The 27,443-nt window shown below is 42.2% G+C and overlaps 1 protein-coding gene across 1 annotated transcript in view; it reads right to left on the bottom strand.

Annotated features, from left to right (window-relative positions):
- The window catches only part of KCNH1 (potassium channel, voltage gated eag related subfamily H, member 1), a 261,433-nt gene that overhangs the window by 191,338 nt on the left and 42,652 nt on the right, over positions 1 to 27,443 (bottom strand). The window contains exon 7 of the mRNA XM_005866243.2: positions 8,913 to 9,305. Coding sequence (XP_005866305.1) covers positions 8,913 to 9,305 — 393 coding nt within the window. The remainder of the gene's footprint in view (positions 1 to 8,912; positions 9,306 to 27,443) is intronic.

Genomic DNA, 27,443 nt, shown 5'->3' with positions numbered 1-27,443 from the left:
CGTTTTGGGTACTGCCATCCGTGACTCTGAGGCAGGCCACAGTTTCAGAAACTCCATGCCAGGCCCTCACCCCACATGGTCGCCTCTGAGAGGGGACACTCTTCTCTCACACTCACCGATGTTTACAAGTGATCAACCCCCACTGCAACTCCAAGAATTATAATGATTGGAAACTCATATACTATTTTGATTTTAGTTATTTTGCTTAATACAAAAATATATAACAAATAACAAGGAGAAAAAAATCAAAGAGTTTTCAGTGGGAGAGGCAATATTTGTAAGGGGCTTTTCTTAATTATCTCATGTTGCTCTACTAGGGAGTTTCTCATTCAATCTAAAGGAGTGCTTCTCATACACTCTAATTTCCAATATGACACGTCATCAATTAATAAGCAATGAGTACCATCCTTACCTTCAAAAACTTTCAATATATTAAGGAGGTAGCAGCACACAGAGAGAAACTATTACTTTCGAAAGGAAGACTTAGTCTTTAGTTCTTACAAAGCCTCTGCCATAAGACAGTCAATGCCGTCTTGTCTCCTAACTGACACCCCGAGACACACTTCAGCAGTCTCCAAACCCATGCCTCATCCATAGAGCTCTCCTGTGCACGGAGAACTGCACTAGACACTAATTCCCCGAGAACATTTAATTCTCAAAACCCTTTGGTAGAGTTTCCACATTATTTGGACTACCTTTTCTATATGGTGTGGCCATGGCAAGCTGTTGTTGGTATGGGCTGGATTATTCCAATGGAAGCCACAATTATATAAGCTAAATTGAGCCCATAGTCTCTGGTGACCTTAAGGTTAAACACCCAAAACATTTAATAATTCTGAACCTTCACTTGAGAAGACAAGATTTGTTCTATCACTCTCTAGCTAAGTGGTTTCCAACAATGGCAACAACCTCTCTGTGTCTTGGATTCCATCCATAGTCAGAAGGTAATACATATAAAACCTGTATTTATAGGGGTTTTGTGAAATTCAAAGTAAAGATGCAAATAAACAGAACATCATATCAATATTAAGTAATTGCCTTAGAATTAGGGAAGACAGTCTCTTCTAAACTTTAAAATGCAATAAAATAATTAAAAGTAAATTTTAATTAACTCAAAACACAGACTTGCCAACATCCTCCTGTAAAACATACCAGATATCTGCTCATGAACAGCTGCTAGCAATCACATCCAGAGGATACCACCAATTAAGTGTTCAGCATTTTACTTAAAATAAAAACATACTTTCTGCAGACTTATTTTTTTTCTTACTGTACTGAATTGTGTGATCTTGAATCACTCTTTCAATGTTTTCCTCATTCTGCCAATATTTGAATGCCTACTATTGGACAGTAACTGTGCTAAATGCCACAAATCCCAAAGGAACAAGTCACTTTTCCTCAGTCAAATTGGGTTTGAACATAATTAATCATGTAATAAGATTATACAACTATAATATAATAAAAGGCTAATATGCAAATAGACCGAACGATGAAACGACCGGTTGCTATGATGTGCACTGACCACCAGGGGGCAGACGCTCAACGCAGGAGCTTCCCCCTGGTAGTGCACTCCCACAGGGGGAGCGCCACTCAGCCAGAAGCTTGGCTTGTGGCTGGTGAGCACAGCAGTGGTGGTGGGAGCTTCTCCTGCCTTCGTGGCAGCACTAAGGATGTCTGACTACCGGCTTAAGCCCGCTCTCCATGGGAAGCAGGCCTAAGCCATCAGTTGGACATACATCCCCTGAGGGTTCCCAGACTGCAAGAGGGCACAGGCTGGGCTGAAGGGACCGCCCCCCCCCAAATGCAAAGTGCATGAATTTCATGCACCGGGCCTCTAGAGTGTGTGTGTGTGTGTGTGTGTGTGTGTGTGTGTATCTTCCAGACATCATTCCAGACATCCTTCCTAATGAAGCAGCAGCTGGAGGGAAGCCAGCCTGGGTCCCAGGTGACTGCAGGTGGCCGAAGGAGGGAAGCAGCCTGGATTCCAGGTGCCGGCAGCCAGAGGAGGGAAGCCCAGGTCCCGGATGCCAGAGGAAAGCCTGTGCCAGCAGCCAGGGGAAGGAAGGCCTACTCTTGCATGAATTTTCGTGCATCAGGCCTCTAGTATATATATTGGTTTGTGTGTGAATAGAATATTGTAGGAATACAGAAAAGGAAGTAATCACATCTGCCTGGAAGAGTCTTCATGAAGAAGGTACCATCTCTTTAGGGTTTTAAAGGATGGGCCCCATTTCAAGTTCTTCTTGGGAAAAGCACAAGGTTCAACAAAAGGGAGAAGAGACCCATAGCATGAAGTCAATGGCTCTGACTAGCACAGACACATAATCCAAACCACTTAGAAACAATGTGGGATTGTGGAGAGTCTAAACTCCTATTTTTTATAATCACAGCCCTTCACAATTGACTTCTACCTACCCTTTCAATGTTAGTATATGCTTGTAGGTGTATAGCATACTGGTTGAATGTATTCTTGATTCAAACAAGCCTGTATTCAAATCCTACCCTAAGATGACCAGTATGGCTACCTTGGGCAAATGACCACCCTCTGTGAGCCTCACTGTACTCATACCTAACAATGTTGATATGCCAAACTCATAAAATTCTTGTGAGGGTTCAAAAGATAAGGTGTGTAAAATAGGTAGCACTTATTAAAGATTTATGAAGTCCTCAAAAAAATTTGTTATTGTAGCCAAGACTGCTAATTGTCTATCCAATATTCATTTCCCTTTATTCCTTAACCAGGCACTCTCTATTCTGTTGGGGCACAATGTACTAAGCTAAAAGGTACACATCATTCCCTTACGGAGAGGGACAACAATATGACACAGTTCTGATCAATGAGATATAAGCAGAAGTCATTGGATAGACTTCTGGAGAGAGAAAAAAAGCCTTAAAAGGGGAACAGGTTGGGGCAGGACAAGCTCTTTTGCCTTTTGCCATTCTTTCTTTTCCTTATTTGGAACATGGATTTGAGGGCTAGAGTTGGAGCAGCCATCCTGTGACCACAAGGAAAGAGCAAGAGAATCACAGAAGTCTCAGCCCAAACGAACTTAAGTCACTGAATCAATATTAGCAATTGTCTACCAATAGAGTTCTAATGGTGGGAGAAAAAATTAAACCCCTACTTCCAGTATTTCCAGGCCCTGTTGCTTAGGCTTTCTGTTACTGTTAGGTAAATTAAATATACTGATACATTCAAAAACATGCTTGAATCTCTCCAAAGCAGCACTGAACAAAATAAGACAACATAAAAGAATACATTATTGTCTCATTTCATTTCTGTCGGCAAAGGTACTGGCTACTTTTGGGGAGGAGGAAGGGAAAAGTGATTAGGGGAAAGGAAGGATGTCTGAGGTGTGGGTAATGTTTTACTAACCTAGATGATGTCTACGTAAATGTTTGCTTTGGAAAAATTCATTGAGAAGCATAGTTCTGTTTCAAGCACTTTCCTATATATGTTATACTGACAATAAAAAATATCAGGAATGCACTCAACTGGCATGGCTCAGTGGTTGAGTATCAACCTATGAACCAGGAGGTCATGGTTTGATTCTGATCAGGGCACATGTCCAGATTATGGGCTCGATCCCCATAGGGGGCATGCAAGAGACAGCCAATCAATGGTCCTCTCTCATCATTGATGTTTCCATCTCTCTCTCCCTCTTCCTTCCTCTCTGAAATCAATAAAAATATTTATTTTTTAAATCAGCAATGTGACACAGATTTATTTATAAAGACATTCTCTATGGCATTACTATGACTTTAAAAGTTTTAAGAAAGGGAATTATCTGAACAAACATAAAATAAATATGTCCTTAAACTGGACTATCATATAATCATTTAAATTCATGCTTTTAAAGAATATTTAATGTCATAAAACCTACTGTTTAGACAATGAAGTAGGTTACAACTCACTACGTACAGTATAATTCCATTTTGCTAAAATACATGTAAACATATATATGCACATATTCCAAGGAAAAAACCCTGAACAATATATAGCAGGTCCTCAAATAACATCATTTTGTTCAATGTCATTTTATAATAACATTGATGAGATGCAGTAGGAACTCAACTCCTGTTTATATCAATTAGCCTACGGTAAAATTGGTTTTTATACATCATTTCACTTAAAGTCACAGAACCTATGGGCAACGTTAAGTGAAGGCACTGTATACCAAAATGTTAACAATGAGATAAAATTATAGGCAAGGCTTATTCCTTCATCTATATTTTCTAAGTTTTTACAGGCAAAATGTAAAAACTTATAAGGAAACAATTGTTTTTCTAAAGATTCAGAGGCTCTCAAATGTACCCATTAGCCTTGCTTCACTTGGAAGCACATCCTTGAAGCCAAATATTTCTCCTCTGAAGCCTGAAGCACTCTGTCTTAGAAGCTAACATGTGGCCTCCGGAGTTAAACATCACATGATAACATATGAAGAAATCATAAGATGGAGATGTCTGCACGGCTCCGACACAAACTGCCAATCAGGGCTCTCATCAATTAGAGTCAGATCATGGACCTCCTGTTGCCCTTTGAGAGTTTCACTTGAGTTAAGAGATTCATTAACAAGTGACTGGCTAATTTTTCACTAGCATCTGTCTTAATTCTCAAATAAAGATTTAAGCAAAGAAAACTTCCCCCAGCTCCATATACAATACCATGAGCTTAGTTTTTTCTGCTTTCATGTGGTCCTTTTCCTTTCCCCACTCACCAGAGGTCCACCCCTCTTCCAACACCTTCCTAAACCAGCTTCTTCTTTTTTATTTTTTTAATTTCCTGGGAAGTCTTCTATAATCTACCTAACCCAAATCTTCTCAGAAATCTTCTCATACTGGAGGAGTTCTGGATGAAAGGGAGTTGTCTGTGGTCAGAGCTGTTACCTTTTCATTAGCATGCCTCAGTCCAGTTCTGCCCTAAGGAGCACCTCCCGTGTGAATGGACTCTTGGCAAGTGTCAGCTATGTCACCAGGACTAGCTGGTGGTGCTGCTGTCTGAGGTTACAGAGCCAAGGACAGAAGGAAGCTCTTGATCCCAAGCCCCGGGAGATAGTATGATTGTCTCCATTCTCTCCTTTGCACTCCCACACTCCAATGGCAATAAGCAACATGACTGCCTTAGGAGAGGGACTATGTTTGTGAATGATAATTCCATCTTTAATTCATAAAGGACACCAGGCCAATCGTCCACAGAATGCTGAAATAACCCTCATTTGGCTCTTGCTTCGGCATACCCATCCCAAGCTCTAGTTCACCCAGTTTCCGGACCTTTTGTCCTCTAACCAGTTTAACTTACATGCAAACATATTCCCAAACAGCCTCCAAAACAGATTATTACCAACAGACTGGAGAATGACGCAAATGTAGGCCATCTACATAAGCGAAACAAGTTGAGCCAGAAGGGATCATTTGCGTGGCTTAAATCATGGAGACGGGCTATCTCCACAGGGCTGAATTCACAATTGCTGGCTTTAGCCATTTGGGTGGGTCTCATCCTTGAACTTCAGGATTCCCCCACCCCAACACCACACCCACAACCCAACCGCACACACACAGATGGCAAAGCCACCACACCTCCTTTGCCTCTTCTTTGGTGGTCTCCATTGGGACACAAATCCATTGGCATACTTAGGAGGACTCCATGTATTTTCTATGAGAAATGAGTCAATAATTTCTTCTTTCTCCCCTCAGTCTCCCAGACAAAGGACCTAGAACAGAGGGGACTGCCATCTCAGATTAGTGGCTCCACAACGGAGCGTGGTGAGAAGACAGCATGTGGTGAATGTGAACCCACTGAGCCCTTAGTCAGGATTCTCCAGTGAGGCTAATGTCCGCCAGCCTTATCCAGGTTCGACAGGTGGTGTGCCCTTCAGAACCTCTCCAGCCCCTAAGCCCCACCAGCCTTTCACGCCCACTAACTTAATGATGCCTTTTAACAAAAAGGCCTGTGCCTGCAACACCGTGCTGGTCTCTCCCTCCGTGAGCCTCTCAAACTGCCCATCTCATCACTAACGTAGTTGCTCTGGGGAAAACGCAGATGCCCACTTCTCTGTACCCAGTGCCCAAGTTCCCCACCACAACACCCAAGCCAAGGGGTGAGCCATACACATCAGGAGCTTCTCGGTGAGTGTTGACTCAACTGTATCCGTCAGTGTTTCATCCCACTTTTATCAGATCTGTCACTGTTAAGAACAGAGAAAAATCAGAAGAGGACTCATTATTATTGTGACCATTTGCTGTGCCAACATGAGTGAGTCAGATTCCCTGAGTGTGTTTCCTCATTTGTGAGTTAAGAGTGTTCAAATTGGATGACCTCTATGGTCCCATTGGACTCTCCAGTTGGTCTACCTATCTTAACCTTCTAAATGCCCTCATATCACCCCACCTTCTTCCCATCACCAGGAGGTCAGTGTGGTGGGCCTCTCATTTTTACCACCTGTCTGGAGGTGAGACTAATGCAGATGAGATGTTAGAACTCAACAGGCTTTGCAGCTGGTGGGGAACTCAAATAATCAACCCACTGACTGAGTGCCATGCTTTGAGGCAGGTAAGGTAGCATCAGCCCCAAAATGTAGGGAGGAAAACTAATCCAGGAAGGCTAAATGTTGTTCACAAGGCTCTCATCTGTCCCAATAGGTGACCCCAAGAGGACCGGAAGCCAAATCTTCAGTTTCCTCACACCGATCTCCCCCAACACCACCACAATTGTTATGAAAAGGCATTATTTCAGATGTAAGTCACTGCTTTAAAAGGAATTTCTAAATGTGAAATCAAGTGTTTGCAGAAGCAAATCATAGCTATAGTACCTTAATATGTATATTGTTATTTATGATCAAGAGATGGCAGTAAGAGCTTTGATGCTAAACCCTTTGCCAACTAGAAACCTACAGATAAATGATGTTTTTAGTGCCTGCAATCTAGTTCATGAGTCTGGGAATCAGAAACCATGTCAGGGGTATTCACAATTAATGGCAAAGGAGTTCCAAGCCAACATTCACAGTGCCTGGGAAGAAGCTCTCTGCCCTGTCAGCCTACAAGGTAATCTTGACACATTTACATAAGTGTTTATAGCTCTGCCAACGTTTAATAAGACCTGTGGAAGCCGAAGAATGGTTCTATTTATTCGCGAAACTTCAATGCCATTGCTATAAATAGTAAATGGTTTAATTAAAAAACCCAAATGGTTTTTTAAAGTTAAATTTCATTTCCCATATGTGTGTATAAGGAGCTCTTTTAGGTTGAAATAATTCATTTGAATTATCTAAGCCAAAATGATCATATTTTCCTCACTAACATAAAATTTTCTAGAAATGTATTCACCGAGAAAAATATTCCCAACATGTACTAAAATTCACATTTAAGAATCCCCATATTCACGTTCGGGGTGATTTTGTTCTTGTAAATGATCAGTTTCAACTCATTTACTCCCCCTACAAAATCCACACAAGCCACCTGGAGAATTATTCCTTGGGATTTTAAAGTATATTAAAACACACCACACAGATAAAAGCGGAGGTTGTTCTGAGTCTAGAGGATCTAAGTTCCAGCTCCTCTTTCCTGGGAGGAGATGTGGTAGGTACAGTGGTTGGGTTCTCACAGAGGAAGAGCCCCAGCCCTCGCCCACTGCTGGCACCAATCTGAAGGCAGAGATATGCCACCATCGAGACACGGAGTCACTGGCCAGGCCTCATTATCCTGGCAGGGAGCTGACTGCTCCCTTCTGACTATCCCAAGACTGTGCCCCACTAGCCATGTACCTTAGAGTAGATCTTGCCTGACTCAGCCTCCAATGGCATCCTAAACTACCTACCCAGCTAACAAACAGGTCAGCCAGGAAAACACCTCTGGGACCCTCTGTAGTCTCAGGCCATGAGGGTCCACTGCTGCCTGGGGCTGAAGATTTGCCAGATGAACTGCCTTATCTTAATCCATCTGGAGTGTCAACCAAGGAGCAGGAAAAAGAAAGAACCATTCCAGTAGGACACAAACTAGATAAGAATCTGATGTTTTCCTTTGCAATGACTTGCTTTTTCAAAGGAGGAAATCACTTTAACCAGCCCAGCGGCCTCTTCCTGCTACAACATGTCCCAGACATCCATTCACTGACTGTGTACCCATGTCCTGATTCTAACGCATTTGCAGGCTTTTTTTTTTCTTTAATTCCTGCCATTGCCCGCAGGACTAACCATCCAATAGCAGGGTAATCTAGTAACAACATTACTCCTCTTAGCTACAGCCTGACTCTCTCAGCAAATTTAGGCCAGGGAAAGTACGGACACCTGAATGCCACTGGTCACCTCCAAAACTCAGTTTAGCAAAGAAGCAACTCATTTCTTCCCCACATTTACCCCTCCCCCTCCAAGATTAAATAAATAAATAAGCAAGCAAACTTAGGAGAAAATAGCATCCTTGTTGCTAGGAGTTAATTAAAATGAAACAGCCAAAGGTCAGCGACAGATGATAGAAAGTCCCCGTAATTAACATAATCAATAAGTAGACATCCAGCAAATGCATACAGAGTGAAAGATTCAGCAATGCAGTGGCAACGCATGCCTGTTTCTGCAGCCCCACCACCTTTGAGCCAATAGCATGCGCTCCACGTGGAGTGAAAGGGAAGCCTTTGGTCTCTTCCACACCATTCACTGACATGCAGAACCCCTGAACCTCCAAAGGCAAGAACAGTGGGTAAGGATAGCTATCAAGCATGCTCCCTCTGTTCCAGACATCATCATGCTAGTTCCCACCCATTAATTACTCTTCGGTTCACCACCCACATTTAATTCAACTTTAAAGACATGACAACAAGGTCTGAGATTTGAGGGATGTACCTGACTCTCTCTCCCCTCCAGGGGTGGTGGAATCTGATCAGCAAAAGCAATCTTCCCTGGATCACCCATAAAGGCACTAACCTCGTCCACGTTCTCAAAAGCGTTGATGACGTCATATGGCAAACAGGACAGAAGATCAATCACAAACCACGTCTTCAGATAGTTCATGCGGATGAGTTTGGGGTCAGAAATCACCTCCCCAGCTGGTCCAACAAAGGTGGTGTGAAAATTCAACACAATGTCCACCAGAAAGATGACGTCCACGATGCTATCCACAACCAGCCAGGCCACATTGTTCTGCCTGGTTTTAAAGGAGACATTGTAAGGGACCAAGATGGCTGTGTAGAAGGTTAAAATCAAGATGATCCAATCCCACGTGGTCTTAAAAACACAGTAATGTAAGATGATGTGAGGGGGAGTCTTTGGTGCCTCTTGCTTGTATTGGGGAAGGATGTCTGAGCCCAGCTGCAGCACCTGTACAGAAAAACACGACCAAGAGAGAACTAAGTTAGGATTTAATGGCAAGCATCTGTCACTGACAAATCATCATGACGTTCCAGATGGGTCATTGGGTGCAAGAATAGATCCTAGAGGAGTATGGGAGAAGGGAAGTGAACATTATAATATAAATAATCTCAATGAAACAACGGCAAACTATTATTTAGCTTACTCTGTGCCAAGCATTGTAATAAATACTTAACATACATGTATTATCTCACTTCATTCTAAATACAACCTCATTTTACTAGCCAATTACTATTCTATGTGACAAGTGAGAAACTGAGGCTCAAGAGAATGAAATAGCTTCACTCAACAAATATGTAGTGTTCTGTGCCAGGAACTGTTCTGGACACTGGACATACAGTAATGAAGGAAACAGCATGGTTCCAGCTCTCACGGAGCTCGGGCTAGTAGACAAATCAAGGAAATTCCAAATTGTGATAAGAGCTAAATAAGAAGCGGCATGGAACACCCAGTGATTTGATGGAATGTGACTTGAGGATTAGGAGAGGGAGAGTGTTTGAACTGAAATCTGAATGACAACAAGGAACCAGCCATTCAAACGTATATGGAAAAACTATCCCGGGCAGAGCGCATAACTGGTGTCATGAACCCAGGGTAGGACAAGCTGGGTATTTTGGGGAAAAGAAAAAAGTCTGATGTGACCGAAGCACACGAAATGAGCGGGGAAGGGCGCTAGTTGAGTTCAGAGAGGAAGCAGAAACCAAACCATGCAAGACCTGGTGGGTCATGGAGAGGCACTGGATTTTATTCTCAGTACGTCTGAGTATAACCGGAGGCTTTTAAGCCAAAGAATAATCCGATGTATGTTTATAAAAGATCACCCTGGCTGCTGCATAATGAATTGAGGCAGCGGATTAGAGGGAAGAACAGAGTCAGGAAACTTATTATAACACCCTGAGGAAAAGACGGGGTGATGGAGAAAAGTAGTCCAATTTTGGACATATGTTTGAAGTAAAACCAGCTGAACTTGCTGAAGGCTAGAAAATGAAGAAAATAGAACAACGAAAGGTACTTACTACTTTATTCCCAAAACCCCGCATGGTAGTTGGCCCAAAGTAGGCACTACAGGACTGTCTTTAAGTAAATAAATGAACTTTAAGGTCATGCAGCTAGGAAGATAGAACCAGGATCCCAAACTGCTCCAGCTGGATTAAAACCCACGCCGTTCCACATTGAGGTTACATTTCCCTAAACGACAGGTCTTTAATGAAGCAGAGTCAGTGAAGGAAGACGTCTAGAGAAGCTTGGTTCCAAAAGAGTATCACAAATGGGTTTCACTTCAGCAGCCAAAGACAAAAAGCTATGTTTCCAGACACTAGGCTAAGCTGGAAGGGACCTCCACCCCCAGCCCAGCTGCACTTCTGTGCCACTTACAAATTCTTATACAACTTTAGGTGATACTTCCTTTTATGCCGCGGGAACTTATTTTTTCATCAAGAGGTTAAAGGCCTGTTAGTGAATATAAAATAATCTGAATATCCCTGCTCCCACTATAATTGGTCCCAGGCCTTAAAAGGTGACAATAAATAAATAAACAAACAAACAAATAAAAGCTAGAAAACGAAGTGCCCAGTGTGCACCTTTGGGTATGGGAATTGTTCCTACCCCTCCCACCAGCGCACAGAGCTCTTCTATAAACTTCTTAAACTTGGTAAAGAGCATCTACCAAAAAAAAAAACCACCCTAAAACTAACATCCTATTTAATGGTGAAAGACTAAAGGCTTTCCCCCTAAGACCAAGAACAAGGCAAGATACCAGTTTTCACTACTTTTCTTCAACATAGTACTGCCACTGTGATAAGGCAAAAAAATAAAGATTGGGAAGGAAGAAATAAAAGTATCCCTACTTCCAAATAACATAGTGGTAGAATACCCCAAAGAATTGACATATACACTTCTAGGTCACACAACACAAGATAATCAAATACAAATCATTGTATTTCTATATACTAGAAAATGAGCACCAAAATTATAGAATGCCATCCTATATAATAAATGCCTAGGTGGCCCTCGCATGATGCCCTCACACAACATCATCACAAGATGGCCACCACAAGATGGCCAGCAGGGGAGGGCAGTTGTGGACGATCAGGCTGGCAGAGGAGGGCAGTTGGGGGCGATCAGGCCAGCAGGGGAGGGCAGTTGGGGGAGATCAGGCAGACAGGGGAGGGCAGTTAGGCATCAATCAGGCCGGCAGGGGAGCGGTTAGGGGGAGATCAGGCTGGCAGACAGAAGCTGTTAGGGGCAATCAGGCAGGCAGGCAGGCGAGCCGTTTGGAACGAGCAGTCCCAGATTGTGAGAGGGATGTCCGACTGCCAGTTTAAAGATCCTGTGGGATCAGGCCTAAACCGGCAGTCGGACATCCCCCAAGGGGGTCCCAGATTGGAGAGGGTGCAGGCCGGGCTGAGGGACAACCCCCCCAATGCACGAATTTTGTGCACTGTGCCTCTAGTCCTATCTAATAAAAGGCTAATATGCAAATCAACTGAATGGCGAAATGATGAGTTGCTATGATGCGCACTGACAACCAGGGGGCAGATGCTCAATGCAGGAGCAGCCCCTGGTGGTCAGTACACTCCCACAGGGGGAGCACCGCTCAGCCAGAAGCCAGGTTCATGGCTGGTGAGCGCAGCAGCAGTGCCTCTCCCGCCTCCACAGCAGCGCTAAGGATGTCCGACTGACAGCTTAGGCCCACTGGGAGTGGGCCTAAGCCGTCAGTCGGACATACCCCAAGGGCTCCGGGACTGTGAGAGGGTGCAGGCTGGGCTGAAGGACCCTCCTGAGTGCACGAATTTCATGTACCAGGTCTCTATAATAAAAAGCCACTTAGGTGCAAATATAACAAAATATAAACAGGACTTATATGCTAAAAACAACCAAATGCTGATAAGAGATCAAAGAAGATATAAATAGCCCTGGGTGGCATGGGTCAGTGGTTAGAGCGCCAGCCTGTGCAAAAAAGGGTTGCAGGTTTGATTCCCAGTCAAGGGCACATACGTGGGTTGCAGGTTCACTCTCTACCTCCAGTTGGGGCTCGTGGGGGAGGCAACTGTTCTGTGTGTCTCACATCAATGTTTCTTTCCCCCTCTCTCCCTCCCTCCCTTTCACTCTCTCTGGAAATCTGGGAAGCAATGGAAAAAATATCCTCAGGTGAGGATAAAAAAAAAAGAAGAAGATATAAATAAATGAAGAGGCATGCTGTGTTGCTAAAATTGATATACAGGTTTAGCACAATTTCTAGCAAAATGCCAGCAATAGTTTTTGTAGATACACAAGATTATTCTAAAATTTCTATGGCATGGCAAAGGAATTGAAATAGCTAAAAACAATTTTTAATAAGAAAAATAAAGTGGAAGGAATCAGTCTAGCCAATTTCAAGACTTGATATATAGCTACAGTAATTAAGACTGTGTGGTATTGATAGAAGAATAGACTCATAGATTAATTAAAAAGACTAGAGAACCCAGAAATAGACCCACACAAATATGCTTGACTGATTTTTTATTGTGGTGCAAAAAGCTATTCAGTGGCAATTCTGTGGAGGAAAGAATATTCATAGGCGAGAGAGAGAGAGAGAGAGAGAGAGAGAGAGAGAGAGAGAAGTCTCATAACCTGTATAAAAATTATCTCAAAATGGATTGAAAACTTAAATGTAAAACTATAAAACTTTTAGAAAAAAAAAATAGGAAAACTTCTCAGGATCTAGAACTAGGCAGAGTGTTCTCAGCACAATCCATACAAGAAAAAACTGATAAATTGGACCGCATCAGAATGTAAAACGTTTGCTCTGCAAAAGACTGTTAGGAGGATAAAAAGACAACCTATGACTTGGAGAAAATATTTGTAAACCACATATCCAGCAAAGAAAAGTATCTAGAATAAATAATTTACAATATATGATTTCAAAACTCAACAATAAAAAAAGTCCAATGAGAAAATGAAGAAGAGTCATGAACGAATATTTCACCCAAGAGGATATACAGTTGGCAACTAACCCATGAAATGATGTTCAACATTGTTAGTCATTAGGAAAATGCCAATTAAAACTACAATGAGCTATCACTACATACCTATCAGAATGGCTAAAATAAAAAATTGTGACAGCATAAATGCTGATAAGAATGCAGATAAACTAGATCGTTCATACCTAGTTTATGAGCAATATAAAATGGTACAGCCACCAAAGAAAAAGAGTTTTGTTGTTTATAAAACAACTAAATATACAACTACCACATGGCCCACCAATTACACTCATGGCATTCATCCCAGAAAAATGGAAACATGTTCTCACACAAAAACCTGCACATGAATATTTATAGTAGCTTTATTCCTAACTAAACTAAAACTGGAAACAACCCAGATATCCTTCAACAAATAAATGGTTAAACAAACTGTGGTACATCCATACCATAGAATGCTACTCAGCAATTAAAAGGGTTTAAACTACTGATACATTCAACAACCTGGATGAGTCTCCGGAGATTGAAATTTATATAACATTTTATAAATGTATATAAACTTTATATAACATCCTTGAAATGACAAAATTATAAAAACAGAGAATAAATGAGTGATTGCCAAGGGCGTAAGGGGCAGGGGGAAGGGCAGAAAGGAAGAGGGTGTGGCTACAAAGAGGCAACAAGAGATATTCTCGGGGTGATAGAAATGTCCTATATCTTGACTCTACCAATGTAAGTATCTTGGTTGTGATATTAGACTACAGTTTTGCAGGAAATTGTCATCAGGGAAGCTGAATAAGGAGCACATGGGATCTCTCTGTATTATTTCTTACAACGGCTTGTGAACCTACTGTTATCTCACAATGAGGAGTCTAATTTTTTTAAAAATCAACTGAATACAGATAAATTACAAGTAAGGAAGGGGACCTGGGCATTCAATTAAGGAAAGGGCAGGGGAAAGGGAGGTGAGTTACTTAGGGGGGTTATTGTATGTTTACAAAACACAATCTGAATGATAGTCAACAAGAACTCAAAAGAATCCACAAGGAGGCAGCCACCTGCTGATTGCACACCAAAGTCCCCGGCGCTCCATGGTTCTCGGTAACAAGCCCTCAGGAGGAAACGGCCTTTCACAGAAAATGTCTGTCCCTGTGACAGTTTGATATAATCCACAATTATTTCTAGGTGGATTTCCCATTCTGATGCTTCCCAGGACACTCTGAGGCCCTGCCTGAGTGAGGCCTGGATCAATAGTGTCCCCATAACTTCCCAAAATGCCAGGTTGACTGCAGACTCTCCCCCTGCTGCTATTCCTACAATGTGTGTTGAAAGGGGGTTAACAGAGGTGTGAGCTACACTGGGAGGGATGTCGGGGATGGGTATTAAATTTCTCTCTTCCTGTCTCTGGGATGCAGTGCAGCCTTTTACACTGAAACCATAGGTTATCTGCATTCTGGGAGCAGACCTGGATGCTAGGATATTTGATGGAGGTAAATGTGACACATTCTCTTTCCAAAACTTTATATTAAAGGCTACGAATAATTCCCATAAGACCAACCTTTTCTGGTCTGACTTGAGATCCTATATATTTCATTCCTGTGTTAACTCTTTAGCAACTATCCATGGCAAACAGAAGGTGGAAATTCCATGGAGTGGGCTCTTCATTGTTTAAGAAAAACAATATTCTTTAAAAAAACAATTCCCTGACCAAGAATATTTTGCATCCAGTTAACTCTCTGACTCCAACAGCCTCTGTAGAGCACAGTGACACATGACTAATGCGTTGATGAGAAAGATTCCCCTGAGTCTGACCCACCTTCCTCCTCAGAAGTCTGGGTGGGAATGGCTTCAGACCAGACAACAGATAACAGCGCTGCTCTGATGAGCTCGGCGACTGCCATCCTCGGGAGGGAAAGGTTCCTCGGGGGTCACTCAGCATATCATTCTCTGGAAAATGGCTAGTGTCCCCCAAAGGGACTATAGATGGCGTGCCGACCTTGTGTCCAGCAAGGAGTTTGTCTTATGGTAGATGCTCAGTGATACTGCAAGGCTTTGCTGGAAACAGCTCACCAGACATGGAGACACATGGCCTGGTGTAGTGGTCCGGGTGACCACAGCACAGTCAGTCCTCTCCCCCGCCTCCTTTCTGTCACTTATCAGTATGAACATGTGCTTCTAGCTTCTTCAATTGCTCGAGTCTTGTACACTGGAAGCTTCCAAAGGCAGCCAGCTGGCAGCCCACCGAGAATGCACTTTCTAAGAGTGGGCCTGTGTCTGTCCTATACACCCATCAGCCTGTGTGTCCCCCAAATACAGATACTACTTCCTTTACCCAGAGGAACGTCACTGTTCACCCGCTCACTGTGCCTCCCCCTACAACACACAGTCCCAGGCCCTGCCCATGGGAAATGCTCATTACAGGCCCTTATTGATGAGGCCAAAGTACATTCATCTTAAGATTGATTCTGGAAAGAAAAGAGAGTTAGGGCTTCTCCCCGGACCAAGAATAGGACAATCAGACTGACTATCACATTTCTCCAGCACTCTTATTTCCCAAGTCCTCAACTGTATGTTTGCATCCTTATAACCACCCCGTGAGAGGGTTCTACAGATGGGAAAATGGAAGTCCAGAGAGGCAGACTGACTCACCCTGAGTCATACCAGCAGTGAGTAAGCAGAGAGCTGTGAGTACAAGCCAGGCTGCCAGGGCCAAGCCTTCAAATCTTCACGATTTGTACAGCCTGAATTACATTCCATGGCATGTGACATACATCATCATGTCTCATGCAACCTCATGAGATGGGAAAGCTGGCACTTTTCTTAGTTTACAAATTGGAAATAAAGCCAGAAGGTAAATAGTTTTGCTCACCGTCATATTGCAGATGACAAAATAACACCTTAAATGCAAGCCAAATTTCCCAATTCAATGTTTTTCTTCTATTGTATACCAGCTCTTGATTAACTACCGCTTTTGCATAGGACCTCTGAATGATGGCAACATGCCATCCTGTCATCTTATGAAACCGGCTTCTGGTGAAGGCAGCATCTCCCATGTGGACCTTCTCCAGGACTTCCCAATTCAAGTCCCAAACTAGCCACACTGGCTGGGGCCTGTCTCCCTGAAGAATAACTACCCCAGGCCCCAAGCCACACCTAGATACATTCAGAAAGAGGCAGGACCAAACCACAAATACCCTGAAACTTTTTTGAGTCAAATGACAGTCACTATGGAAAGTGGTTTTTGCTAGCGTGGACCAGAGACCATAATATGTCATAATAAGTTCTTAACTGCTGTTCTCTGCTACACCTCACTCTTAGCTCGTGTTTTTGCCTTATGAATCACTGAAAAAACAGAACCAGATAGAAATTTCTGTGTCTTCCAATGTTCACAAATCTACAAGGTGGCCTCCATTCTCAACCACCTCTCTCCCTCCTGTTTCAATAGAGAAAAGCCCACCGCCTACCAAAACCCAGTTTCTCCCTTGTGCCCTGAAATCACCCTTCTCCCCTTTCTCAAGTGCTTTACATCCCCCACCCCATCATGTCCTCTCGTTTCATTCCATCAACCTTAGTGGTACCAGGAGAGAGTGGTATTAAGGCAGCCTTAATGCCACTAAGGCTACCTTAATGCCACTGCCTCCTGGTACCACAAAGGTATGCAGCTCAGATCTCCCTCCAAGAAAACCTCTAGAACTAATCCATCGGGGACTTCTGTTGCTTGTGCCACCAAATACATATAACTCAGGACCCTGGCACTATTCTCCAACTTTACTTCTACAACTCATTCTGGTACACCTTCCCCTCTCACTGTAGAGTGGCAGCAGCTTCCCAACCTCTCCTTCCTCAAATTCATTACCAAACAGCAACTTGTGTCAATCGTTCACTTCCCTGATCAGAACCCTCCAGTTCATTACATTGAACTTCAAATGAGATCTACATTCCTGCTGTGACCTACTAGCCCCTGTCTATCTTTCCAACTTCACCTAAGCCCTTCACCCTCTCACCAACCACGCCACCCCACTGGCTTTCTGCACAAAAACTAAAGCTCTTTCCCCCACCTTGGAGCAGCTCAAAATGGCCCTCCCCTGCATGAATGGGTTCTTATCAAGCTTTAGGTCTTGGCGTATCTCCTCATAGAGGCTTTTCCTGGCCACCTGTCTACTCTCTCCCACCTTACTTCCTCTGTTACATTCTATCATATCACCAGGTCTGCTCCTTTCGTAGCGTCCATCAGGAATTATAATAATACATGTATCTGGGTTTTTTCTCTTGTGTAGAGATGTCGCTCCCACTAGATTGTAAGCTCCATGAAGCAGGGTGTTTGTCTTCTCACCACCACATACCACTCAGTCCTTAGCACAGTGCCTGGCACATAGTAAGTGCCTAACAAAAGCCACTTGAATAAATGAATGACTGGCGGAACAAATAAAGCCAAAGAGGAGGCTATAAAATAAGACCCAAATAATAATATACAAAAATATAATATCAAGGATATTCTTAGAATACTATAACCATGAGAAACAAGAATGTTATAACTTAAAGCCATGTTCCAATGGTATGCACTGTCATGAAGAAATAAAAATAAAAACCAGAGTCCACATATATCTCTTAACATCATGAATGTTTCCAGCAGATGCCCTTCCCCGGGTATTATGATAGAGTTATCATTTAATTAGTGCTTACTGTAAGCCCTACCCTGAGCTAGTAAGCCCTTTACATACATTGAATCCTCACAATTCTATGAGGCACATACTATTATCATCCATGTTTTACAATGAGGAAACTGAGGCTTGGGGAAGTAAGGTAACTTGTCCAAGGCCACAAAGGTTTTAAGTGGTACAGCCAGTGCTGAAAACTTTGTCAAGTTTAATGCCAGCACCCGTGCTTTTTACTCCCTATGCTCCCATGCCAGGTTCTGGGCTGAGCACTTTATATGCAAAATATAATTGAATCTTCATAAAAACCATGTGAAGTAGATACTGGTGTTTATTTTACAGATAAGAAAAAATGACTCTAGGGAGACTAAGTTGCCCAAAACCACAAAGCTAATTAAGTGGTGACGCTGAGATAAACCCAAATTTGATTTGAAAGCCCGTAATCTAAACAAGCACTAACCAATGGAGATATCATGCAAGCCACAAACGTGAGTCACATATGTAATTTCAAATTTTCTAGTAGCCACATAAAAAAGTAAGAGGATACAGATGAAATTAATTTTATCAATATCTTAACCAAATAATTTAACCCAACACGTGCAAAATATTATCACTTCAGCACGTAATCGATATATAAATTAGTGAGATATTCTACATTCCTTTTTGCGTGCTAACGTTGAAATCCAATGTGTACACCATAACTTACTCCTCAGGTCAGAGCAGCCACATCTCAATTGCTCACTAGTCGCATGCAGTCAGAGCTCACTGTACTGAACAGCACAAGTCTAAACCACGATGCTATACTGCACCATAAACTATCCTGAACAGACTTACACAAATGTAGGCGTTTCTTCAAAAGTAGATTTGGAATGGATGAACCAACTAACCACACACCAGACAACAAACTGTGGATTAAAAAATGTGAACCACACACATGTGTGCACATGTAGATGTAAGACGGGGAGGTGGGAGAAGGGAGGACATGTCGGAAAACAAAGGGGATGGCTGGGGGAAGCATTTGAGAAGCGGTTGCAAACACAGTAAGTCAATCAAGATACAGCTCTTGCAGGCCTAACCTGGCTTCATAACTAATCAATCTGGAGCAAGGCAAGGTCTCCATGCCTCAATTTCCTCCCCTGAAAAATGAAGACAATACTATTTATACCAGATAGGTACTGGGAAGGTCAAATAAGAAAACAGGTATAGATATGTACATGTCTATGTATAAATCTATACATTTTTCTTATAAATGGTTAAGCAGTATCCAAACACCAGTATTTGGGGCAAGTAAAGAAAAATAGTGGTTCAGAAGGTTCTGGATGAGAATCAGGAAGGCTCCAGCAATAGCTCATGGAATACATCCTTTTTACTGAACGGCTTTGGCTTGCTCAAGGATCAGGTACCAAGAATGACAGAACTGAAACATCCTGAGAAGAAAGAAATCTGATAAAGTTCATTTATTTGAGAAAAAAAGATAAATTAGCTTCAGAGATCCATCAATTCTATGAACTCTCAAGTGCATTAATAACAACAACCATGAACTCTTAAACACCAAAAGTTACCCACAAGGATCCAAAAATCCCAGAGTTTAGAACAGAAGAGAGATGTGCAAACAAACTACTAAAACACAATGCAACAAGTGCTAAGAGACGCCTGGATGAAAATACTTTGAGAGCAGAGAAAAAGAGACCATTAATTGACCCAGGTAGTCAGGAAAGGCTTCAATGTAAGATGATTGTCAAGATCTCTCTTGAAGGATGGCCCACGGACAGGCAAAACTCAGGCAGACAGTGTGTACAGGACTTGGGCATGTTGGGGAGGTAGTGCAAGGGCTCATTGTGGGAGAAGCTCCGTGTGGGAGAAGCCTGGTGTTGTATGCTTTTTGTTGTTGTGTTTTAGGGGCGTCAAGAGGGCCAAAGTTGAGAAATGAAGCTCAAATAAGGGAGGGGGCAGGCAAGCCTTCATATGCCCTTTAAGCAAAGGCGAGAATTTGAAGTAAGGGAGGTTCATAACCATTGCTCTGTGTGAAGGCGTCAGTGTGGAAAAAGAACCAGAAGAGGCAAGTCTGGAAGCACAGGGAGGCCTGCTACAGGGATGCTGCAGGGCCCCAGGAAGCAGAGGATGTCGGCTGGAACTGGGAGCAGCACTGGGCAAAGTTGTGGGCAAACTCTAATGTCTCCCTGGGCTGAAGATCTGGCCAATCCACCATGGCCAGGTCAGGCCCTAACAAGGGTCAGAGGAGCCAGCAGCCTCCAGATCACGGTCTCATGTGGACTTTCAGCCGTTATCACTCTGGATAATGGCAGCAGAAGAACCCAGAGTCACACAAAGAGAATTTCTTCTTTGAGAGTGGCCTCCGGTACTCACCACTTCACCCACCAAACTGGCTCCGCTGATCATTTCAGGACACAGATACGTGCCACAAACACCTCCATCACCATCATCCACAACTACCTCAGACACTCTCTCTCTCTGTGGTCAAGAGAAATCTTACCCTTTAAACCCCTTACTCCAGGCACAACCCCTCCCTCTGCACCTATATGTACATCTCTTTCCCTTTTCCCAAGTACAGCTTCAAAAACCTCCTGTTTAGAAACAATGTGGGTTTTTATGACTAGAACGTGAAGACAAACTCAGTCCCCACCAGGAAAAGCATATTCAAGAAAAGGAGGGAGCTGGACGTTAAAGAGGCTGAGAATGACGTTCTGGTCACAAAGGAAAGCCTGATTTGGGGTTGCAGACGTCCCGAGCTAAACAATTGCTTAATTCCTGTCATACACGCCCTTCTCCATAAACCAGGCAGGCTCTATTTTTAGCACTTTTTCCATGATGCACTTGTTCTTTAATGGCAGAGATAAAGGCAGCGGGAAACAAAGTATTAACCCGTATACTTTATGTCACATTCGAGTACCAACACATGAGATCTTTACAAATAAAAGCCCATATGAAAATACAATTGGGCGACAGTCTTGGTTTCTTCCTATTTTGCTGGTAAATACGTCAGTTGAATTCTTTTCCCTTTTTATTTTGAAATCTTCAGCTATATTTTTGAAATTCAAGTATTGAGAAGTAGTGATGAGGTTGTCATGGAAACATTGCCATCATCATCAAATCAGCTACAAAGAGCTGTCCATTATCCATGACCAAGGCAAACAACTTTCATGGGGGGAGGAAGGGGTTAACATGAAAGGAAATCAATATTGATTGAGGACCTACTAGGTGTGAGGCACTGAACTAGGTGCTTGCTTCCTTCTTCCTTCAGTCATGTGATAAACATTTCTCAAGCACTTACTAAGTGCTGGCAGTGTGTTCAATGGTATGGCTTGTAGAAGAAGCAAGAGGGACCCTGCTCCTGCCTTCATGGACCTCCTTCATCTATTGGAGGCAAATACTAAACAACAGCATCTCCAGAGACACGAGTGCTGCTCGACGAGGGATTTGTACATGAAAAGAGGGCTTCTGACAGGGAGGCCCCACTGGCCTAGGTGGGGCCAGAGTTGCTGGAAGGCCTTGCAGGGGAGCTGTGATGTCTACGTTGAGACTTGAAGAATGGGTAGGAACCTGCCCAGCCAAGAGAAGGAGTGAAAGCTTGCAGGCAGAGGAAGGGCATGTTCCAAGGCTCGGGGGCCAGAGAGGGTTGGACGAGCCGAGTGCCACCTGGCTGACACTGAGAGTGAGCAGAAAGCTGTGGGGGAGGCTGGGGAGGGGAGCTGGATCTGGTAAGTCACGAAGCAAAGTTTAAATGGATCCAAGAAATAACAAGATGACATTAAAGGATTTTTCAGCAGGGAGTCATGAGATGAGGCTTGTCTTTTAAAGCCCCACACATCCTCACAGCAGTCCTTCAGGGTAGGTAGTAACGCTATTTCACGAGGATGAAGAAAGATGAGTGAGGCTAAGTAACTTTTACAAAGTCACACAGCTGGAATGTAGTGCTGATTTGGAGGAGGATTCAGGTCAGTCTGACTCCAAATCTCCTTCTCTTCCCACTACATCATCATGTCTCTAAGGAAACAAACACACAAAAAGCTGCAGAAAATCCTCAAACCTCATTTTAGCTGATCGTTTATAATGTGTTTATCAAAGTCAAGTGTAGAGTTGATCCCTGGAATCATTGAACATTTGAGTTCTCTCCTGCCTGGCTGGGGTAAACAACGTTTATTAAAATACAAGAGACACTACACACAATGGCCCTCCTAGAGATAAAGCCAAGACCCCACAAACCAAGACCCCACCCACAAGATCCCAGCCCTCAGATGAGAGAGAGATGGTCAGAAGGAGCACCATGGCCCCAAGTGCAGGTGAAGCGAACAGGCACAGGCTGGGCTTCAGGGCTGGAAGGTGACAGGAAGGTCATTAGTCCCACCCACCCTCTCCCCACGCCCACCTTCACCGTACCATCAAGTGGTCATCCAGAACCCTCCAGTAACGACCTACTGACCTACTACTACTAGCACGGCCTATTTCTTACTGACACAGTCCTGAGTATTCCAAAAGTCTCTTTATAAGAGGCAACATCAACTCAAAACCCAGGTACATGGGGCAGAAGCACCTGTTGTCAAGTTACTTTCCAAAGCAAGAGAATGCCAGGAGGGTAGAACTGTCACCTTCCCCTGAGTCTGAAGAGTCAAGTGAAGTCAACACCCAAAAAGCAAACATTGTAGAGCAGGAAGCATCAATTTCAAGGCATGGAGAGCCTATTTCTAGGGCAAAGGATAACAACTTGGTTCACAAACGTCCCGGCCTGTGGGACCAGGAAGCCAGGGACCCTGACACAGACAGCCTGGACATAGGGACCCAGCTTCCGCTCTCCCTCCGCTAAGGACAGTGCACCTGCTCATCTCCTGGGAATTCAGGGAGCAGGCCCGGCTGTGCACGTGTTCACCAAGCAAACTTCAGACCCCGCGTGTGTCCAGCGCCTGCAGAGGTGGCAGGCTCAGCGCCACCTCGGGCTCCTCACGCACGTCCCACTGCGGGCGGCTGTGGCAGCACCTTGTGCAGGTGAGGGAGGCAGGGAGGCCTCCTCTGCAGTTACCCCATCAAGTCCTTTTGCAGTTCATTAAAAAAAAGATGTTCTTTACACGTTAATTAAAACGTTCAAACGTAAGACTGAGTAAAACCATCGACAGCCTTGAATATTGGCAATGGAGAGACAAGGATTAGACACCTAGGATTACACAGGCAGTGTACGTTCGTACAGCCTCACTGTGGGAACTCTGGCAGTTTCTACCCGGTTTTAATTCTGTCTCCTGTTTTAATCCCATTTCCAGTAATCTCTCACTTTCACACTAGCACAAGCATTTAGACAGCTAACCGTCACCCAAGTGTCCTAAGCAAATATGGTAAGCTGTCCATTTACATCAAACACACTGAGATGCTGTTTAAAGTTTAAAGCCAATGTTTAAAAAGAACGTTTAAGAAAAATTAAAGTTCAAACCCTCAGGTTCCAGGAACAGAATAGGAACAGAATAGTCCAATAGTTCAGTAGGAGCTGAAACCAAAGAGCTCAGCAGTATTTCCGAAGAAGGGGTTATCGGAAGAAGGTATGTGCTGTGGGGGTGGGAGGGGAACCCCATGCTCTTGATGGGGTGACAAAGGGCTACCCTGATAAAGAAACACTGAATGGAAAAGTTCCACCCCATATCTCAGAGACATGAAAAGGAAGCTGGCCATTTGGTGGAACTTCGGGCAGAAGAGAGGTTGCCTGCAAGAAATTAGAACCCCAAGTCTGTGCCATACATGAGTGGTCAGCCCAAATTCACACTGTTCACATGATCGGACTGAAACCATTACAGGAAAATTGTTCTGAACCAGGGGAAACCTGATAGTATGTGACCCGGGCAAACTCAACCACGGCATCCACATGCCTCAGCCATAGGAGAACCAAAGCGCTCCCACCAAAAACCCCAGTTACAGATAAACTCACCACAAGAAGACAGTGAACACCAAGAAAGAGGATTTAAAGTATGTCTATATTGCATGTCTATATTTTAAGCAATAAAAAGGAAGAGATATTAGCAGACATGAATAAAACATTATTTATCATTATTATTATTTTGAATCCTCACCCGAAGATATTTTTTCCATTGACTTTTTTAGAGAGAGTGTAAGGGAGGGGAAGAAGGGAAGGGAGAAAGAGAAAAACATCGATGTGAGAGAGACACATTGATTGGTTGCCTCCCCTTCGGTACATGGGTCAACACTCTAACCACTGAGCAACACTGGCCAGGGCAAGACATTATTTTTAAAGAACAGGAAAACTTGCAAGAGAACCAAATAGAATTTCTAGAACAGACAAAGATAGAGATCGAAAACAAAACAAAATGACTCCGTGAAGAGGTTAAAAAAGAGAAATAACTATTCAACCAAAAATTAAATACTCCTTTAAGATTTAAGGAGGAGGAAGGAATAAAAACATAATTAGACATGTGAAGACTAAAAGAATTTATTATTCTCAAGCTCCCTTTGAAGAAATTACCCTTGGAAATACTTTAGTAAAAAAGAAAACTACCCAGAAATAAGGTGTGGACTTTGAAGATCAATGATGAGCAAAGAAAATGGTAAACATATATTGATAAATAAAGTTAGGTATTAACTATAAAAAATAATAATGAATAATTTGAAAATTAGAAATAATGAAAAAATGCACAGATGAAAGTAATTCAGATTTAAAGTATTGCAAGGTCCCTATTCTGTTCTAGAAGAAGTTAGATAAAGTGATAAACTTTAAGATAAGTATGCATGTTAAAAAGTCTATCAATGTAATCAACAGGAGAACAAAAATAGAATGAATACCTTTCAAACCAATATAGAGAAATGAAATTGAACACAAATCAATAAAGGAAGGCAGGAAAATAGGAAGATGTGAGGAAGGAAAACCAGAAAGGGGGTTGGAAACAGAAAACACAAAATTAGATACTAGAAATAAGTCCAAATATATCAGTAAGAACAATAAAAATAAGCTGACTAAATGACAAAAAAAGGTAGGTACTCTCACATAGTAGTTAGGGACATGGTGTCTGAAGTCAGACTGAGTCTGAATGCTGATTCCACTACTTAGGTGTGCTTCGATTTCAAAATCTGTACAATAGTAATTCCCACCTTATAGAGCTATTAGATAAACCTGTTAATATAATTTATACATGTTTAATCTTATGCTTTCATAGTATTAGAGTGGCATAGAGTTTAAGTGCTCTGTAAGAGTTAGATGTTGTTGACTTTCTAAACTAAAAACAAGAGGCGGATTATGTGGATTAAGAGAAACACAGAAAGTTGTAAAATAAGGGTTCGAAAAAATATACCAGTTAAATACCAAGTCAGAGAAGGTAAGAATAATATAAAGAAAAATATCAATTAGAGCAAAAGTTTTTATACAGATGAAGAATATGAATAAACAATAAAAGGAATAATCTACTAGAAAAGACAACCTAACAGAACAATAGACAAAGAATATGAAAAGGAAATACCCAGAAGAAGGGTTCTGAGGCTAATAAACTTTTAAAAAGTCAAATCTCACTAGTAATCAAGGTAATGTAAATCAAAATGAAACACTATCATCCATCAGATTTGGAAAATTATACAATTCTAACACTACCAGTGGTAATAGGCATGTGGGAAATGGACAGTCCTCTCATACACTGCTGGTAAGACTGTAAAAAGTACACTCTTTTGCAGTAAAAAACAAAGAACTCAACTAGAAAATGGGCAAAATACATGAACAGGCATTTCACCAAGGAGGATATATGGTTAGAAAACAGGCTCATGAAAAGATGCTCAGCATCTCTAGCCATGAATAAAATGCAAACTGAGACCACAATGAGATACTACTGCTTAGCATGGTTAAAATAAAAAGAATGGCAATACAAATGCTGGCAAAGATACAGGAAACTGGATCTCTCCTACATTATGGTGCGAATGTAAAATGATACAACCGACTAAGATTGGCAGAGTTTGGCAGCTTCCTATAAAACTAAATCTACATGAAAGATACAGGAAACTGGATCTCTCCTACATTATGGTGGGTATGTAAAATGATACAACCAACTAAAATTGGCAAAGAGTTTGGCAGCTTCCTATAAAACTAAATCTACATGTACATGCATACACAAACACACACATATGTCATACTTACTGGCATTCATTTCAGAGAAAAGAAAACCTATGTTCACACAAACATCTGTACGTTCATAGCAGTTTTATTCAGACAGCTAAAGCCTGGAAACACCCAACTGTCATTTAATGGGTGAATGGTTACACAAACTGTGGTATAGCCACACAATAGAAAAAGAACAAACCATTGCTACATGCACCTGGGTTGATCTTAAGGACACTACACTGGTGAAAGCTAATCACAAAAGATTCATTCTATGTCATTCTACTTATATAACATTCTCAAAATAGAAGAATTACAGAGATCAAAAACAAATGAATGGTTTCCAGGGGGTAGGGAAAGGATGTGGATGTGACTATAAAGGGGTTATATAACAGAGTTCCTTGGTGGTGTTGGAACAGGTCTGGATTTTGGTGGTAGTTGTGGCTCTCCAAAGCTATACATGAAATAAAATTGCATAGAACTACACACACATCAACACAAGTGAGTGCATATAAAAACTGATGAAATCTGAATATGGTCTTTAGTTTAATTAGCAATATCCTACACATGTCAGTTTCCTGGTTTTGATATGGTACTATAGTTATATAAGATGTTACCATCGAGGGAAGCTAGGTGAAGGGTACAGGACACTCTGTACTAGTTTTGCAACTTTCTGTGAGTCTATAATGATTGCACAATAAAAAGCTTTCAAAAATAAATGTTGTCTGTAAAATGAAAGTTGTAAAGTACCGGTGTGATATAATTTGTGTAAATACATTAAAAACGCAATCACACTCTCTGTTTTACAGATAAATATGTAAACAATAAAAACATTAACAATTCAGTAGCAAGCAGACATACTTCAGTATGGTTATTATTTCTGGGAATAACTTCTAAAGGGACCAGATTTTTACCTGTAATATTTAAATTTTTAAAAAAGAATCTGAAGTGAGAAACTAACATTTACTAGTAAATGAATGTTGGTCAAATTACTCTCTACTATTCTGAAAGCTTGAAATATTTCTAAATTAAAACCAAAATTATACATACAAGGAGACTCACTGACACATTCTTTGTAAGTATTGAAGATTAGTAACAACCTGAATATGCATCCACAGGAGGAGAGCTAAACAGGTTTGGATATAGTCATGCAACAGAATACAAAGCAACCATTAAAAAGAATAAAGGGGCTGGTGTGGCTCAATGGTTGAGCATTGACCCATGCTCAACAATTGAACAAGAGGTTCCTGTTCAATTCCTGGTAAGGGCACATGCCCAAATTGTGGGCTTGATTCCCCAGTGGGGGGCATGCAGGAGGCAACCAATCAATGGTTCTCTCTCATCATCGATGTTTCTATCTCTCAATCCCTCTCCTTTCCTC

Source organism: Myotis brandtii, unplaced genomic scaffold (genome assembly GCF_000412655.1).
Source record: "Myotis brandtii unplaced genomic scaffold, ASM41265v1 scaffold2254, whole genome shotgun sequence".
Lineage (NCBI taxonomy): Eukaryota > Metazoa > Chordata > Mammalia > Chiroptera > Vespertilionidae > Myotis > Myotis brandtii.
Note: the sequence above shows the minus strand (reverse complement) of the source record. Positions and strands in the feature narration are given on the sequence as shown.